Source organism: Haliaeetus albicilla, chromosome 27 (assembly GCF_947461875.1).
Source record: "Haliaeetus albicilla chromosome 27, bHalAlb1.1, whole genome shotgun sequence".
In the NCBI taxonomy this organism is placed as follows: Eukaryota; Metazoa; Chordata; class Aves; order Accipitriformes; family Accipitridae; genus Haliaeetus; species Haliaeetus albicilla.
Genome location: NC_091509.1, coordinates 22,511,914 through 22,527,115, shown reverse-complemented (window position 1 = coordinate 22,527,115; position 15,202 = coordinate 22,511,914). Strand labels below are relative to the sequence as shown.

The 15,202-nt window shown below is 51.7% G+C and overlaps 2 protein-coding genes across 5 annotated transcripts in view; both read left to right on the top strand.

Moving 5' to 3' along the window:
* LARS1 (leucyl-tRNA synthetase 1) overlaps positions 1-15,202 on the top strand; it is a 349,414-nt gene that overhangs the window by 176,673 nt on the left and 157,539 nt on the right. The gene's annotated exons all lie outside the window — the stretch shown is intronic.
* Positions 1-15,202, top strand: part of PPP2R2B (protein phosphatase 2 regulatory subunit Bbeta) — a 115,981-nt gene that overhangs the window by 78,852 nt on the left and 21,927 nt on the right. For all 4 annotated transcript variants that reach the window (XM_069772406.1, XM_069772403.1, XM_069772404.1 and 1 more), the window contains 3 exons: positions 7,926-8,023; positions 9,566-9,731; positions 12,160-12,272. In XM_069772406.1, coding sequence (XP_069628507.1) covers positions 7,926-8,023; positions 9,566-9,731; positions 12,160-12,272 — 377 coding nt within the window. The remainder of the gene's footprint in view (positions 1-7,925; positions 8,024-9,565; positions 9,732-12,159; positions 12,273-15,202) is intronic.

Here is a 15,202-nt window from a genome sequence, read left to right as displayed (position 1 = left end):
GCATCTGGAGCCAAGCTGTGGTCACGAGTCCCCTCCGCAGCCTTCCCGGGGCCCACGGCGCCAGGCCCCGGCTGGCAGGGCTGAGCAGGCAGGAGCATGCCAGCGAGCTGGGGACAGTCTGGTGTAGTTAAGAGGTCCGGAGCTGCCTGAGAAAGGCAGAGCTCCACCCTTGAGGAATTAAGGAAGGAACTGGCCTGATGGTGTCATCTGCACAGCTCCTGGACCTGTGTGTGGGTATGGGACCGTGGGCCTGCCCACCCTACCCACCCCAAAAGAGACCTGTCCCACTGAGAAAGCAGCCAGAGGGGAAGGAGATACAGGAATAAGTGACAAGAGGCCGGTCATTCTTGGTCCTCCTTCCTGGACTCCCAGCGTTTGCGGATTGCCCTCAACTGCAGAAAAAGTGCAGGTCTTGGGGACCATCAGGTCTGAGGTGCAGAGCAGAGCTGCGAGGGCTGAAGCATCCCCTCTGCTCTGTCCCAGGTGTCGGGGCTGAGGAGAGTCTCCCTGTCACTCTGGGATAGGGCTTGCCCAAGAAAAGCTGATGTTTCTGTTCTGGGAAAGAACTGGTATCACCTTTTCAGTAGGTACATAAAAAAGTAAAGAGAAAGAAATGAGAGCAAAGCTCTGCATGGCTGGAAGGAACCAGATTGCCAGGGCTGGTGTAGAGGCAAATCCCTTCTGGGTTGCCCCTAAGTGTCCCTGTGGGATGGACCATGGCTGTGACCCCTTCCAAGGAGCAGGGAGGCAGGGGCTAGTTCCTTGGAACTGAAGCTGGACAAAATTTGAGGCTTTTGTTGGATTTTTGTCAACATTTTGGCAGGAACAAGAATAATCCTAAAAATAATTGAAAATTTCACAGATTTACTTTCTACCTTTTCTCTGCTGATTATTGCTACGTGATGCACTTCTCTTAGATATTGCGAGACTGTAAATAGACGCATCCTCTTGAATTCAGCAGGGCTCCACCAGCTTGGTGGCTGCCCTACAAAGTAGCAGCAAGAACACCTACTTGTCACTTGTTTTGGGGGAGTGAAAATCTAGGGTCGTTTCATGCATGAGGGGCTGAGCAATGGTGATCGAGCAGCAGGACTTGGAGAACACACTGGCTCTCCAATACCAGTGCCTCGGGCAAACGAGCAGGCTGTATGAGACTTTTATAGGAACAGACGAGCTTTAGGGTGAAACCTTGCATAGTGATGTGGAGATGTCAGCTCTGTGTCTTGTTGGGTTGGAAATTGCTAATTTTGCAGCTGTATGAGTGACTCATTTGTGGACCTCAGACACAAAGTTTGCTGTTTGTGATCTTCTCACTGTACCCAATTTATCATAATGCTGCTTACAGTAACGCTCTTCCTGCCTCTAAAGGGTTTTCTCTGGGGCTTGCAGAGAGCTAAGCTTTGCAGAAATGGAAAGGAGATAGTGCTCAGAAAGGCTGCGTGACTCTCGTGGGTGCAGAAGGCATGGGAGCAGAGGCAACCAGGGAAGACGCTGTCATGCGGTGACTCATGCGTTCCCTGCTTTAAGCTGACAGTGCTCTGGCACACCTTCTGGCAGTTAGCATGAGGCCAGTGCCAGTGGCGTGCTGCAAGCCCTTGAAATGAGCCTCTGCCGACATCCCTCCCAGCATCGACAGCAGAGCTGGTCTGGGCAGCAGCTGGGTCCCACAGGCAGTACAGTACATGGGAATGCCCACGCTGCCACGCCGGGCAGCACCTCACAGCCAGTACCTGCCAGCCTGCCCGGCCACGTCACCCAATGTATTCTGTAGTCATTGTAAGCACAGTGCAAGTACATTTCTGAAAAGCTAATAAAAATTGTGGGTTTTTAAGCTCTGGATGTTAAACGTTGTGTAACACGTGTACCTCAGCTGGAAAGGGTATTCTCACCTGCAGACAGATTTTTCCCTGGCTTTCCCTACTTTGAACCTCTTTCTGGCTTGCTGTGCTTCACAGCTGTTTTAGACTGTTGGATCAGTCCTGCAATGCGATCCGGCAACGTGCAGTGGGCTGCACCATCCCGCCCCAGGTGAAATCGTTCTGCCCTCCTGGAAACTGGTCAACTTTGGAAGAAAGGGCAAAAACCCAGCACTTCTGTGCAAGGCAGGCCCTGGAAAACTGTGCCAGTCAGGAGGAGGCATGGGCTGTCCTGGACTGTGCTGGGTGTGAGCCGCTGCCCTGCGCCAGCCGCACTGGCTGACGTGACGTGGGGGCACACAGCAGCGGGCAGAGCCCCCGGGAGGACTGGGGGACACCCCTCTGCCCTGTGGGTTTGAGCCCAGGGATCCCCCTGCCACCGGGCTAATGGCTGTCCTGCTGCGGCCGCGAACTCACAGGCTGGACCATGGGTGTCATCCTGTGCGAATCGGGGATGTATGCTCCTGGTACGTTTGGTGGGACACACGTAGCGTCCCCGTGGCCTCCCTGCTGGGACAGGCGGTATCAGGGCCCTTCTTCTTGGAGCTGATGATGATGCTGGGGCAGACAGGATGTGCCGGGAGTGGGGACAAGGTGCCTGGGATGCGCTGGGAGCACGGACAAGGTGCCTGGGATGCGCCGGGAGCAGGTACAGGGCACCCGGTCAGGCCCCTGCATTGGTGGGCAGGAGGAGAGGGGCGGCAGCACGGGCAGCTCCCCGCTCCGGTCGGGCTGCTCTGGGGATGCAGGTCTCAGCACCGACTGCAGCTCCCCTGATTTTGTGTTCTCTCTTTTTAATAACGGGTTCATTTTACTGTTCCTCGTGGAGAGCATGCCTTCCCTCCACACTGGGAGAGGGGGAGGGGTGTGTGTGTGTATTATAAATTTCCTATTTTTCTGATAAAACTGTAATGCTACGGCGGAAATCAAATCCCATCTTCGATATTTTTAGCATGAAAGCGTGAAGGAGCACTGGTGCTGAGGGAAGGGAGGATGGGCGGGTGCTGGTGGAGGGGAGGGTCTCCATGGAAACTGTTTTCTTTAAATTCCCGCATTCTGGGCACTGAGCGTGTAGGAGGTGATGAAGGAAATGAAAAAGCAAAAAAAAAGAGAAGCTTTTTTCCTTTCTGTTGTCACAAAACTGCTGTAGGAACCTTAGGAGAAATGGGCATAAATTATTGATCATTTCAATGCAAATACATGTGAATTTTAATTAATAATCACCCTCTCATGTCTCTCAAGTGCAGCGGGTGGGGATGAGCAGGCAGCAGCCCGTGACGGACCAGCCTGTGCTGGAGGGGCCCAAGTTTGTCGAGAGACATCTTTGAAAAGGATCTGATGCTGCCATGTGCTCCTGAATTGTAACCTCTTGAAGCCTCCTCCATTTTACCCCTCGGGGATGTTTTCCTGTGCAATGCCAGACTGTTATTACTACCCAGAGATGTCAGAGAAGAGCCAGAGCCCAGCCCATGGGTGCCTGGGGTGATGCTCCTGTAGACAGTGGTGGGTTTTGGGTTGGGTTGAATACTTCCACTCATGAGAGAGGTTTTTTTAATTGTTAGGGTTTTTTAAGATATGAAAGCGTGTTGTTAGCCAGGCTCTGTTGTTATCCTTGTCTGAAATCCTGACGACAGGCACGAGCAAACGGTCAATCTGGGAGGTCCTGTGGACCTGCATCCCCCTTCCCCACAGGCACAGAATAAACGGGTGGCAGGGCCGGAGTGGCACGAGGATCCTCATGATGCCCAGCCCCGGTGTTTCAGATGATAGCTCTGCTGACAAGGTGATGCATTAGGTAGCAGGCGCTGTCTGAAAAATGTCTCACTGCAGCACAGGAAGTTATTTTTAATTCATTGAAAAGTGAATGACCTAAAACCAGCAGCTGGCAATGGAGAAGATTAAATAGTGCAAAACAGATACATTTTCAACCCAGTAATTTTAGAAGGAAAAAATACCACTTAGTGTGAGGTGCACGTTAACACTGCCTGGCCATGGCCTCTGCAGTTCCTTGGCTACTGCTGCAGCTTCTGTTCCAAGTCCATCCCTGGCGCATTCTCCGCATGACACCTCTGCTGATGCCAGGCTCAGCTGAGGACATCGCAGCGATGCTCACCGGAGTGGAGGTCACCTGCTACAGGAATGAAAACCTCTGCTTGAACTGGGGCTTAGCTCAAGCTGCTGGGCCAGATTTGGTTCCAAACACAAAGTTTCTCAGTGCTTGAGCATGTTGGATTTTGGCTGTGGTATCTGTCTGCAGCTGTGGATGTAATTACCTGTGAGAATGGAAGACGGCTTTTGGCTTAACTTTTCAGGGATATGTTTTTTCTTCTATTTGTTAGACCCAATGTCCTTTCCTTGAAATTGCAAATTGGTTTCTGATTCTGCAGGATGCTTAAATGCTGTAGCAAGTCTGGCAGGTTCGCAGCAGCATGGGTGGGATTTGCCCTGTCTAGGTGTTCCTTGCCAACCTTTATCGGGTGTTTAAAAATACCTGTCCTGCCCTTTGAACATGGTGATTGTAGGAAATAGAACTATATCAGGTGGATGTTTTGTTCACTGATGTTTTGCTAATTAAATTTCTGAGGTTCTAACTTCGGTGTGGCATCTTTGCAAAGGTTTCCCTCATGCAAGGGACTTCATGGGTCCTTGCTGTTCTGGCCTATCAGTCAAGCAAATGCAAGGTTAAAGAACTGGGTGGGCATGAGAGACATCTGTTTTTCATAGTAGATGCTTGTTTAACAGCAACATCAAAAATGTGTCTGTACCGTGGGAGCAGGTTGTTGATCTCCTTTTTCGTTCTGCCAAAACTAAGGAACTTACTAGCTTCATGTTATGGCTTAGTTCAGGAGCTGTGCAGAGGAGAGCAGCACCTTGCACACAGTGCAGGGAAGTCTTGGGCACACCAGGGATGGTGCCTGGTTGCCTCCAGTCCGTATCGGATGTGAAATGGTAATCTAGAGGTCAGAGGCTGTGCATCACATTATCTGATGCATTAATGGATTGTAAACCTATTGGCAGAGAGGTGATCTGTTACAAGAGGTTTTAAAGAGTGTGCAAGAACAGCAGAAGCAACCAAGAAGTATGTGTAGATTACATTGCTTAAGGGAAACCAGAGAAAAAACAACCCTGAAAACCTTCCATGACCCATCTTCCCAGCTGCTAAACGGGAATGATACTTAACCAATAGTTCAAAGCCAGCCAAGAGAGGAAGAACAGGTGATCTGAAGAAGTTCAAGATCCATTCAGTAACTTTAACCCCAAAAGACTGAAATCCTTAACAGTTGTCTGTGCCCAATGCTGCAGCCAGCTCTGCTGCACTTAGCCTTGCTCTTCACTGGTGTAAGCAAGAGCAGAGCTCAGCCCCTGTGCATCGCTTTTCAGCCTTTTTATTAATGTTCGTAGCAGATGGTTAAAACCTGTCTGGCAGACTCTGCTGCCCACAGAGGCAGTCTGAGGCAGAAGGGCCCCATGCAAAGGAATAAAGCGCTTCGCCTTGAGAGTTTTCCAGCTCAGTGCCAGCCAGTCCGGCCCTCAGCACACATCCCCCTTTCTGCTTGCTCTGCAGGACGGAGGTGTTACCCTTAGCCTCTTGGGTTTTGCTTCTGCAGCGCCATCTCCGTCTGTGGTGAAATCATCTCCCTAAATCTGTTCACAGCAACCAAGTGTTCTAAGTGAATTAAGATGAACTTCTGAATGCATTCATGTGTCACTACAAATGTGCTTCGTGCTGGAGAGGTGGGACAATATGGGGAAGATGCACAAATATTAATAGGAGCAGCCCAGAGTTCATCACTCACCTGCCTGCAGCCATCTGGGTTTTCACAACTCAGCAGATGTGGTGGGCTCCTTCCACACCATCAGGGACAGAGAAGATCCAGAGAGTGAGCGGGGAAGTCCCCTTGAAGACACAGAGCTGTGGGCAGTGTGAATAAATTGGGGGTGCTCTTGTGTCCCAGGTTTCTCTGTGCTGGAGGGTTGGTTCCCCCCCTGGCATGTCTCAGAAGACACAACCCACCCACATGGGCAGCAGGAGAGGCAAAGCCTGTGTGAACTGAGGCTCGGCAGCCGTCTGCCTGAGTGGGTGTGCTTGAGGTCGGGGTGCTGCTGTGGGCGGGCTGAGGGCAGTGGTGTGTGCTGGTGAGCAGCGGTGTATGCTGGTGATGAGTGTCCCACACCACTGGGACGAGGCGGCTGCCTGGGCGCTGCCGGCTGATGGTGGCTGTTCTGACTCCCAGACCCTCGTGGAGTCACTCGCTCGGCTGAGGGAGCATCCTGCAGCGGAGGTATGTTGTTCTGGGGGAGCCCGCGGCTGTGGAAGGGGCTCTGAGATGCCTCGTCTGGGAGACGCCACGGCATGGGGCGTGCATTTGGTGGGTGCTATCTTGGCTGACATCCTGGGAGACAGACCATTAGAAGTGTTCCCAGCAGCTGCAGAAGTCTGTGCCACTCTCTGAATTTGGGTTGATGGCCTTTTCTTCCTTGTCTTTTCTAATTTGCTGGGGTAACTTTCTAGTAGGTGTCCGAGATGGACAGAAATCATTGGAAGGAGAAGGGACAATTCAGGTTATGTGGTTCAGATGTTTTCTCCACTGGCAGATGACAGAGCTAATAAGCAAGAGAAATCATCGCGGTGCTCAGGGGGCTCTGAGGGTGCCAGTGCCCCCAGTCCGGGTGGTGCTGGTGGCCTGAGTGCCCAGCCGGTGTTTGCAGCCGCAGCTGGCACAGGGATCTGCCCCTTCCCAGAGCTGCAGAGGCTGCAGCCATGGGCTCTACAACCCTGTTAGTACAGGTGGACTGCAGAAATGAGAGGGAAAAGAAATGCAAATGCTGTCAGCCGTCATGGCAGGAATGAGCTGGTTGTTATCATAGCTAAGTGCTGTTCATTGCAAAATCAATCTTGCACCCAGCACTGGGTCTCTGAGGCTGTGTTCATTCTTCCCCTTCCCCACTTCGTGCTGATGGAGAGCTGCACTCCAGGCAGTAGGTGAACACCAGTTGGGCAGTAATTGCCGTGGAATTAACCTCTGACATTCTTCTAAAAATAGGCCCAATAAATCCAGTCATTAGCAGCTCTCCTGCTTGCTTTGCCTCAAGGGTAAACACTGCAGATTAAAGCGCTTACAAGTTACAGGTCCATGCGCGTTTCCTCACTTCTCCCCGTTACTGCAGCCAAGCACCGGTCCTGCTCAGGGGTTTTCTCTCCTGGCGATGGCACTTTGGTTTGTGGGGAAGGGGAGCAGTGTGAGCATGGTGCCTTTTAGGGTGACAGAGGGCTCAAAGGCTTCACTTTAATTTACCTTGATAGATGATGGGAGATTCGGCAATGGTCAGAGAAAAGTGGCAGAGTTGGTGTGGTCACCCAGGCTGCTCTGCCTGGTGTGTTTGGGTGGAGAACACAAAAGTGTCTTCATCCATCTGCTCTCTGTCCTCCAAGGGTGAAGGCAAACCACCTCCCCAAGTGTCGGAGGGGGAGCGAGGAAGCAGAAGAGCCGGGCAGGAGCAAAGCCTGCCCCTTGCACAGGCGCCATTGGCAGGTGCTGGGGTGAGGTGCTGGGGTGCTGGGTGGCACAGAGCCCTCCCCAGGTCCCTGGAATCAATCGCATCACCCGAAGTGGTGGGGGCAGCTCCCTGGGGTGCGAGGGGAGCATGCTGTGCCGTGCCGTGCTGTGTTGCACCGCCCAGCTCTGCACGCCTGCTGCCAGCAGCACTCCCTGGGCTGTGGTCAGCACAGGCACAGCGCGGAGATGGAAGTACCCCTGAATTCGGCTGTTGGGGTGCAGGCCAGGACAAGGCGGCCGGGGTGCCAAGCAGGTCTTGGTTCATGACTGCAAAATTCCAAAATGCTGTGGCCATTATTATCATAGACAATAGAAAAACGGAGATTTATGGAGGTCTCACAGGGGATGAAGCGCTGACAAGGCATGTAGCTGTACAGGGAATGGTGCTTTCTAGATGCCTGTGAAAGCCAGTCTGCGGTTACTTAAATTGTCTTTGTCTTCTTCTTTCCAGCTGACATCATCTCTACAGTAGAATTCAACCACACTGGAGAATTACTAGCAACAGGGGACAAGGGGGGCCGTGTTGTAATATTTCAACGTGAGCAGGAGGTAAGTGCCAGTGAATGCAAAATGCCCATTTTATCCTTTTAAGAGAAGCTTCCTGCTGTTTCCTAATCCGTCTGTGTCACTCCTAACCTCAGGTCTCTTCTGGCAGACTCCAAACTGAAAAGCGACTATTAACATAAGCAGGAACAGATTTCATCTTGTAAAACACCCTCCAAAAACACATTGCATTTCCTGCATCCTTTTGCTCTGGCTGCAGCTCTCTGCAGCTGGGTGTAACTTGGATCAGGCTGGCGCATTTGAGCGTGCCATGGGTGCCCATCTCATAGCTAACACCTCCCTCCAAAAACTCTCTCACACCACCAAAATGTCCAGAAAGCATAGACAGGTGAAACAATCATGTTTCCCTTCCAAAACACTTTGCCCCAGGAAATTTTAACAAACTCTGTGTTGAAAACTTGAGGTCGTGGTCTGCCCAGCCTTCTGCAGGAGTGGCGAGTGCTCAGTCCTCAGCATGGGCGCCTGTGCTGGTGGGCACAAAGCGGGCCTGGCTGGGGGCAGCTGCGTGGGCCCCTGCTGCCTGGGAGATTCCCTGCCATTTCCAAAGCTGTCCCGGTTAGCTGGTCTGGCATGGAGCATGTGGTGTTGCATGGTCTGAGCCGGCGGGAGACGTTCTGCCCTGTGGGTGTGTTTGCTGACAGTGGAAGGGATGAGTCAGGCCTGGCCATGAAAAATGTCACAGTCCAATGATGGTTTTAAATTTTTCTCAAAGTTATAGCCTCAAAATTATTTCTATATACGCTGGAGAGAACTGATCAGTTAAAGGTTACATGCATAGACGCTTCATCAACCTTTCCAGCACTATTTCATTTCTCATTTCCCTCTCATTTTATTATTCTACTGCTTTACTTGAATTTTAAGCTTCCTAGCATCACACTGGGTGTATTCTGTTCAGCTCCTACTTTGGAGCAGTGCTGCACGCCAGGGGACAAGTGGGGCTTCACCAACCCAAACGCTTCATTTGCATGCAGGAAGTTCATCTCCATGATAGTTTTCATTTAATTACCTCAGCCCCATTCAGAGTCTGGTGCTGGGTGGCTCACCATGTGGGATTTGCAGATACATAGTACCTTGCAAGTCTGAGCGCTGAGCCATGGCACGCAGCATCAATTTCTACAGAGCTTGTGTCCTTTTCTCTGTTGCATTATTCTTGCTTTTTATTTGTGCACCTGTGGGGCAAACGCTGCTTATCCTGTGCTGGTGGCATGCTGCCAGTGGCTCCTCTGGGGCTGGTTTTGGCACCTGGCAGGAGCTGGCGCTTGGTGCCAGCCATTCACCGGAGACGGCTGGTGTGGCGGGGTCCGTTCCCTCTCCATTCCTACTCTGTTCCCGCTCCATTCCTGCTGAGAACACCAGCATGCAGGAGCTGGCACGCCAGAAGAGGCCATACCTTGGCTTTCAGACTTGCGCTGCATCACCATGACCAGGCGCTCCTTGTCACTTAACAAACCTTAGAGAACTAAAGAGCCGACAGAAAATGTTCTCTCACTCTGTGCCTTAGACTCCTCTCTGTTCCCCTTCCTGCAGAGCAAAAACCAGCCCCATCGCCGGGGAGAGTACAATGTCTACAGCACCTTCCAGAGCCACGAGCCAGAGTTCGATTACCTGAAGAGTTTGGAGATAGAGGAGAAGATCAACAAGATACGATGGCTCCCGCAGCAGAACGCAGCCTATTTCCTGCTCTCCACCAACGGTATGTGGCCGTGGCCATGGGCAGCCTGGACCGGCTGGGCACACACCGGCACTGCTGTCCCACCGCCTCGGAACCCTGGGCCCCGACAGCCAGACAGGGCCTTCTTTGTAGTCTTTCTTTGGGAAAAATCTATGTTGAAAAAATGTCAACTCCCTTCAGGGTAACACAGGTGTCACGGGGGAGCAGGAATGGGTCCAAACCTGTCTGGCAGAGCTCAATTCCTGTGCACGAGGTTTTGTCCTTATTTCACGGCAGCCGTTCCCTGCAAGGGAGGGAATCTTCCCCCTGCTGACAACTTTTATTTTTTATTTGTTGGATCCTGGGAACTCTTTTTTTTCCCCACTCTTTTTTTTTTAAAGAAAAACTGCAGCTGATTTGTTTCAATTTGCAGCTGCGTTCAGCTCAGCAGTTCCATGTCATGTTCAGATAAATGTCAGGAGGATCCAGGAATATTACTTGGGATGAATGGGACCTTAAGATGGATGTGACTTAATTACTTTAGGGAAAAAGGAGGGGTCTAATTATCTTCCATAACCAACTTACTTTGTATTATAGAATTGACTCTATTGATCATTGTAATAAAATTCAAAGACTTATTAAACTCATTTGGGGGGAGAATCATTGAAATGCAATGAAGATTAATTATAGAGCATAATGTTCTGTTAATTGAGTTTTTAAATAGTTTTTTGATTAACAGGGATATTATCTTTCCATTTGGGATGGTGTTTCATATGCTAGCAGGTTATCAAAATGATTCTTTTAGAAACACTCCTGTGTTATGCTGTTTCTTTTTGTTCTTACTGTTAAACTAACATTATGTATAGAAACCCCCTGAAGTAAAGCGGGTTAATAAAAACAAAATTAATGGCACTCTATTGGAATTGCTGTGTAAAGGAGAAAATTAAGATGGATGATATGGTTGTGTATGAAACCTGGTGGAAGTGATGATAAACTACTGATAGAGTCTCTGCCAGGAGAGAGGAAAGAAAACACCATTGTTCAGAATAAAACCACGTGTTCCTGGGGCTCCTTCCCCTGGGCATGGGGGGCACAGGGTGGGTGGGATGCCAGGAGGGGACAGGGAACTGGCAGGGGGGAGTTCTGAGCTGCCTTCAGTCTGTGGTAAATGCTGGGCTTTGCACAGTTTCTGGGTGGGGAAGGTCAGGATGACTTTTGAGTGAATTACAGGCACCATTTCACCTCCTTTGGGGAGCTTCCAGGGACAGCTTACCTCCGCATGTGCTTTGCTCCTTCACAGTGCCGTTGTACCAGCCAGCTTGCTGGAACCTCGAATCACCCATTGCTCTGTTCCACTCGTTGCACGCTGGATTTCTGCATGAACTCCACTGGAAGCAAAATCGTTTACCTTGTGGCACCCTGTGCCTGATGAGCTTTAAAGCCGTGCAGAGCTCCCAGCGCCTGCTGCCAGCACGGGTGCTGCTGCAGCTGCCTCCCCAGCACCCCAACACAGGCAGGGTGATACCCAGCTAGAGCCACCCCCGGGCATCCCCATCCCTCCTTTTCTGTTCCCAAAGAAGCCGGCAAGGCCAGCACAGGGCTGGGGCATGCTGGCAGCACCCCAGTGCTGGGGGTCAGCAGGGATGGCGAAGGGGTGTTTGCAGCGTGAGGGTCAAAGAGGAGGAGAAATATTGCAGCTAGCGGGGACAGAATTAGGAGAGCTGGTGCATCCTCGCTATTTAACACATTTCCAATTACTAGAAGCTAAGTTAATTTGGAAATTACTCTTGAAAAGTAAGCGGTGGCCCCTGGATAACTGCCATATGAGCTAGGAAACGTAGGAGGAAAAATCTTATGTGGGAGTCTGCTCTTGGCTGGCTTTCCAGTGGGTGTGCACGTGTGGGGAAAGGGTGATGGGGTGTCTGTGTATGTGCACAAACATGTGACACATGCATGTCAGTGGCAGGGAGGAGCAGAGCAGCCATCTGTGGCGCTGGTCCATTGCTGGGACATCGGTTTCAGCCTCCCTGTGCTGCCCAAGCTGCCCCATCCTGGTGCCAACGCCTCATCATCTCGTCGGGGTAACTCGGTCCCATCACTCAATATATCGAATGCTAACATTCAGGGCATGACCTCTGAGGCTCTGAGCCCTGGGAAATCACTTCTTGTATTATTTCTCCATTAATCCAATAGTTCTGTTGTTCAACCATCTCCCTATGTCTGGGATAAATGCACCTGTAGTTGGCCGGCAGGAACAGCAAAACCAGGGCTCTGGGGATAAAGTGCTGTGGTGACAGGTACATCTTCTGAGAAGGCTTTTCCCCTGGAACTATGTTGCTTCCAAGAAGCTGCAGGTGGGGACGCAGCAGGCTTTTCACTGTGAAACCAACCGGTATGGCCTTGGTGTGTCCGTCAGCAGACGGCTCAGGGAGCAGCCAGCCATAATGCTCTCCTCTCTCCTGCCCCCCAGATAAGACTGTGAAGCTATGGAAGGTCAGCGAGCGGGACAAGAGACCGGAGGGATACAATCTCAAGGATGAGGATGGCCGGCTCCGAGACCCCTCCATGATCACCATGCTACGGGTGAGTGCAGGGAGACCAAGGCTGTCAAGGAGCTTTTCTTTTCAGGGTCTTAGATGAAAATTGCTGCCGGTGTCACCTATGTGCCACAGTACTGGTAGTGCCATCCTGACGTGGTAGGTAGGTCAATGTCAGAGGGCAGGGAGGTGCTCCTTGTTTTGGAGGCTGGTGCTTTGGCTGGTGTGTGTGTATGGGAGTGGAGGAGGGAGCTGCTGCTGGAGCAGTGCCCGGGCTATGCCAGCGCTGGGCAGGCGTGCTGTGAAATGCTGCGTTTCATCTCAGTCAGGTACCCCAGTGCCATGGCGCTGCTGCTGCCCTGCCCTGCCCTGCATGCCTGTCCTGGCAAGGAGGCAGTTAACTAGCTCTTCCTTCTTAGTGCCTTTGCAAGCGCAACTTCTGCTTCGGGAGCATAAGTACTTTCTCTAAATGAGTTTTCCTCCCAGCCTAAGGAGATTAAAACCGGCCCCCTGAATCAAATGTAAACACCTAAGGCTACATTTTCCATTTACTGCAAGGGGGATGGATGCACAGACCCCATTAAAGCAGCCGCCCCTGCGCCCCAGGAGTGCGTCCGTCGCTGCAGGGAAGCCTGGCAAGGGGAGGCACATGGGCACAGCAGTGCCTGTCTGCTGGGCATTGCTTTGCCTCCCTGGGAGCTGACTGCACCTGGCCAGCAGCACAGGCAAATTTGCTCTTCCCCAAGTGCTGCCCTGGGATAGCTGTTTATGATCTTCAATTTGCATATAAAGAGCCAGCTCCGGCCCAAGGCCGTGGGCGCCCTGTTAATTCAATCAGAGCTCACCCTGCACCCCCGGGGAGCTCCAGCAGCTCCAGTAGTGGGTACAGGCAGCAGGTACAGGCAGTGCTGGAGACCCTGAGCATGTGGGCTCCAGCAGTGAGCAGGGTGCCCCTCTGCAAATGCAGAGAAGCCATGCTCCCTCCTGCTTGATATTAGAGCAGAAACAGACAATAACTCCTTTAACCTGTAGGCCAAGAAATGCCAAGTATGCAGTCAGTTTGTCATTACATTAATCTGACCAGTCCAGCTTGTAATTTATTAGCGTCCTATCAGAATTTGCATTTTGAGTACTTGGGGGTTTTATGTTTATGTATATGAAATTGTTGCTATGATTACCCTTGGCTCACTTTTATGGGTTCCAGTTCCATTGCAGATGAAGCTGTTGAGAACCCCAAACAGGTAGTTAATTCTCTCCTCCAGACTGAGTTGCTTCTTGGTGGCTGGCAGGCATTTTTCTTTACTGAACAAGAAAACATTTTATTTCATGTATATATGTATCTGCTGTCATGTTTCAGGCAGCGTTTCCAGCCTAGTATGCCATTACCTAGACAGCCTGTTGGAGGAGTTTGCTCGGGATCTGGATGTTGGAGCTGGGGTTATCTATCCTCTGCAGGGCTGGGAGGCAGGTTTTAAAAAGACAGCAGTGCTCAGGGGTATACTGTAGTTAGTGCTTCCTTCTCTGGCTAAACACACTGGAAAAGCCCTGGGCTTACTGAAGAAATGCAGTCACAGTTTTGCCTAGATCTGCTAGGCAAAATCTAGGTGCCCGTGACAAGCTCTGCTGCGGGAGGCTGTCGGCGTCAGTCCCGTGCCCGGTGGCCTCCTGAGCACCCCAGCACACTGCTGGAAACCTTGCAAAACAGCAAATGCAAGGTCAGCATTCTCAAAGGAGCAATTTTTGAATATTGATTTATTTTTATTGCTAGTGTATTCTTTAAGAACATTGAATTTCTGGGGGAGGTGAAGCAACTCAAGAGTCCAGGATAAATGTGATGCATATTTCTTTTCTTTTCCAACACAAACTGTATTAAAACTGCCAAAACATCAACGTAAGCTTTTAAGCAAAGCATTTCCTTATGGGAACACTGAGTTTTGATGTTTTGAAATGGAACTTTTTAACCTTTGGAAAATGCATTTTTGTCTTTGGGGTTGACCTGGCTATCAGCTCTGTAGGTGTCACCAGATCCATCTCGCCTGCAGTGGCTGCCAGCCGGCCAGCCCGGCACTGGCAGGCATGGGGAACGCAGGGGGATGTGTGCCACAGCCCTGTCTGCCCAGGCATGCTGGTGGGTCCCCCCTTGCCCGGGCGAGTGGTGGCCACGAGGAGCACGGCGGGTGGCCCTGGCCATGTGGCACTGTGTCCCCTCCTGTCCGTGGTGCCAGCTCTGTGCCCTCCCCGCGGCACTGCTCATGTTGGCTTTGCAGTGCTGTGTGTGCCCAGGCGCTTAACGCTATCGCTATCATTTAGCTGCTCCTCCTCCTTCTCTTACCTGGGGTACAGACACTCGGGTGGGAAGAACAGGCAGCCCGTGTGTGTTTGCTTGGAGGGGGGTACAGGGTGGATGCAGGAGTGCTGAGCTGGTGGGTCGGGCTCCCATCCCCGACCTGCCTCTGTGCTCCTTGTCTGCTCCCGCTGCACCGGTGGGAAGCGACTGTCGATCGATTGGAGCCTGCAATGAGGGTAATGACGCCTCGGCAGGGTGCACGGGTGATGTGGTTATGAAAATAAATAAATAATTGTTGTGCTTATCTTTGCTATTGATTGTTGGTGTGAGCTGATTGCATTTGACCACATCCTGGTGCTAGAATTGGCAACCACAGGGCTGAAGCAGAGCCGAAAATCAACATGGGTGTTCTTGCAAGCACTCAACCTGAAGTTGCGCCATCCAGCCCATCCATCACTGCTAGTGCCCAGCGGGGCGCCCCAAGGAGGGCAGGGATGCAGAGATGCTGCCAGCATGGCTGGTGCCAGGTCCAGCCCTGGGCAGTGCAGTGCCGGGAATTTCCCACAGCATACAGGGGCCATGTTTGTGGTGGGGGCAGCCAGCCCATCCCACCAGGCACCCACCTGCCCCATCCCTGCTCACCCCAGGAGCACCCCTGCACTGCTGGGGTGGATGGAGGTGGCAGTGGT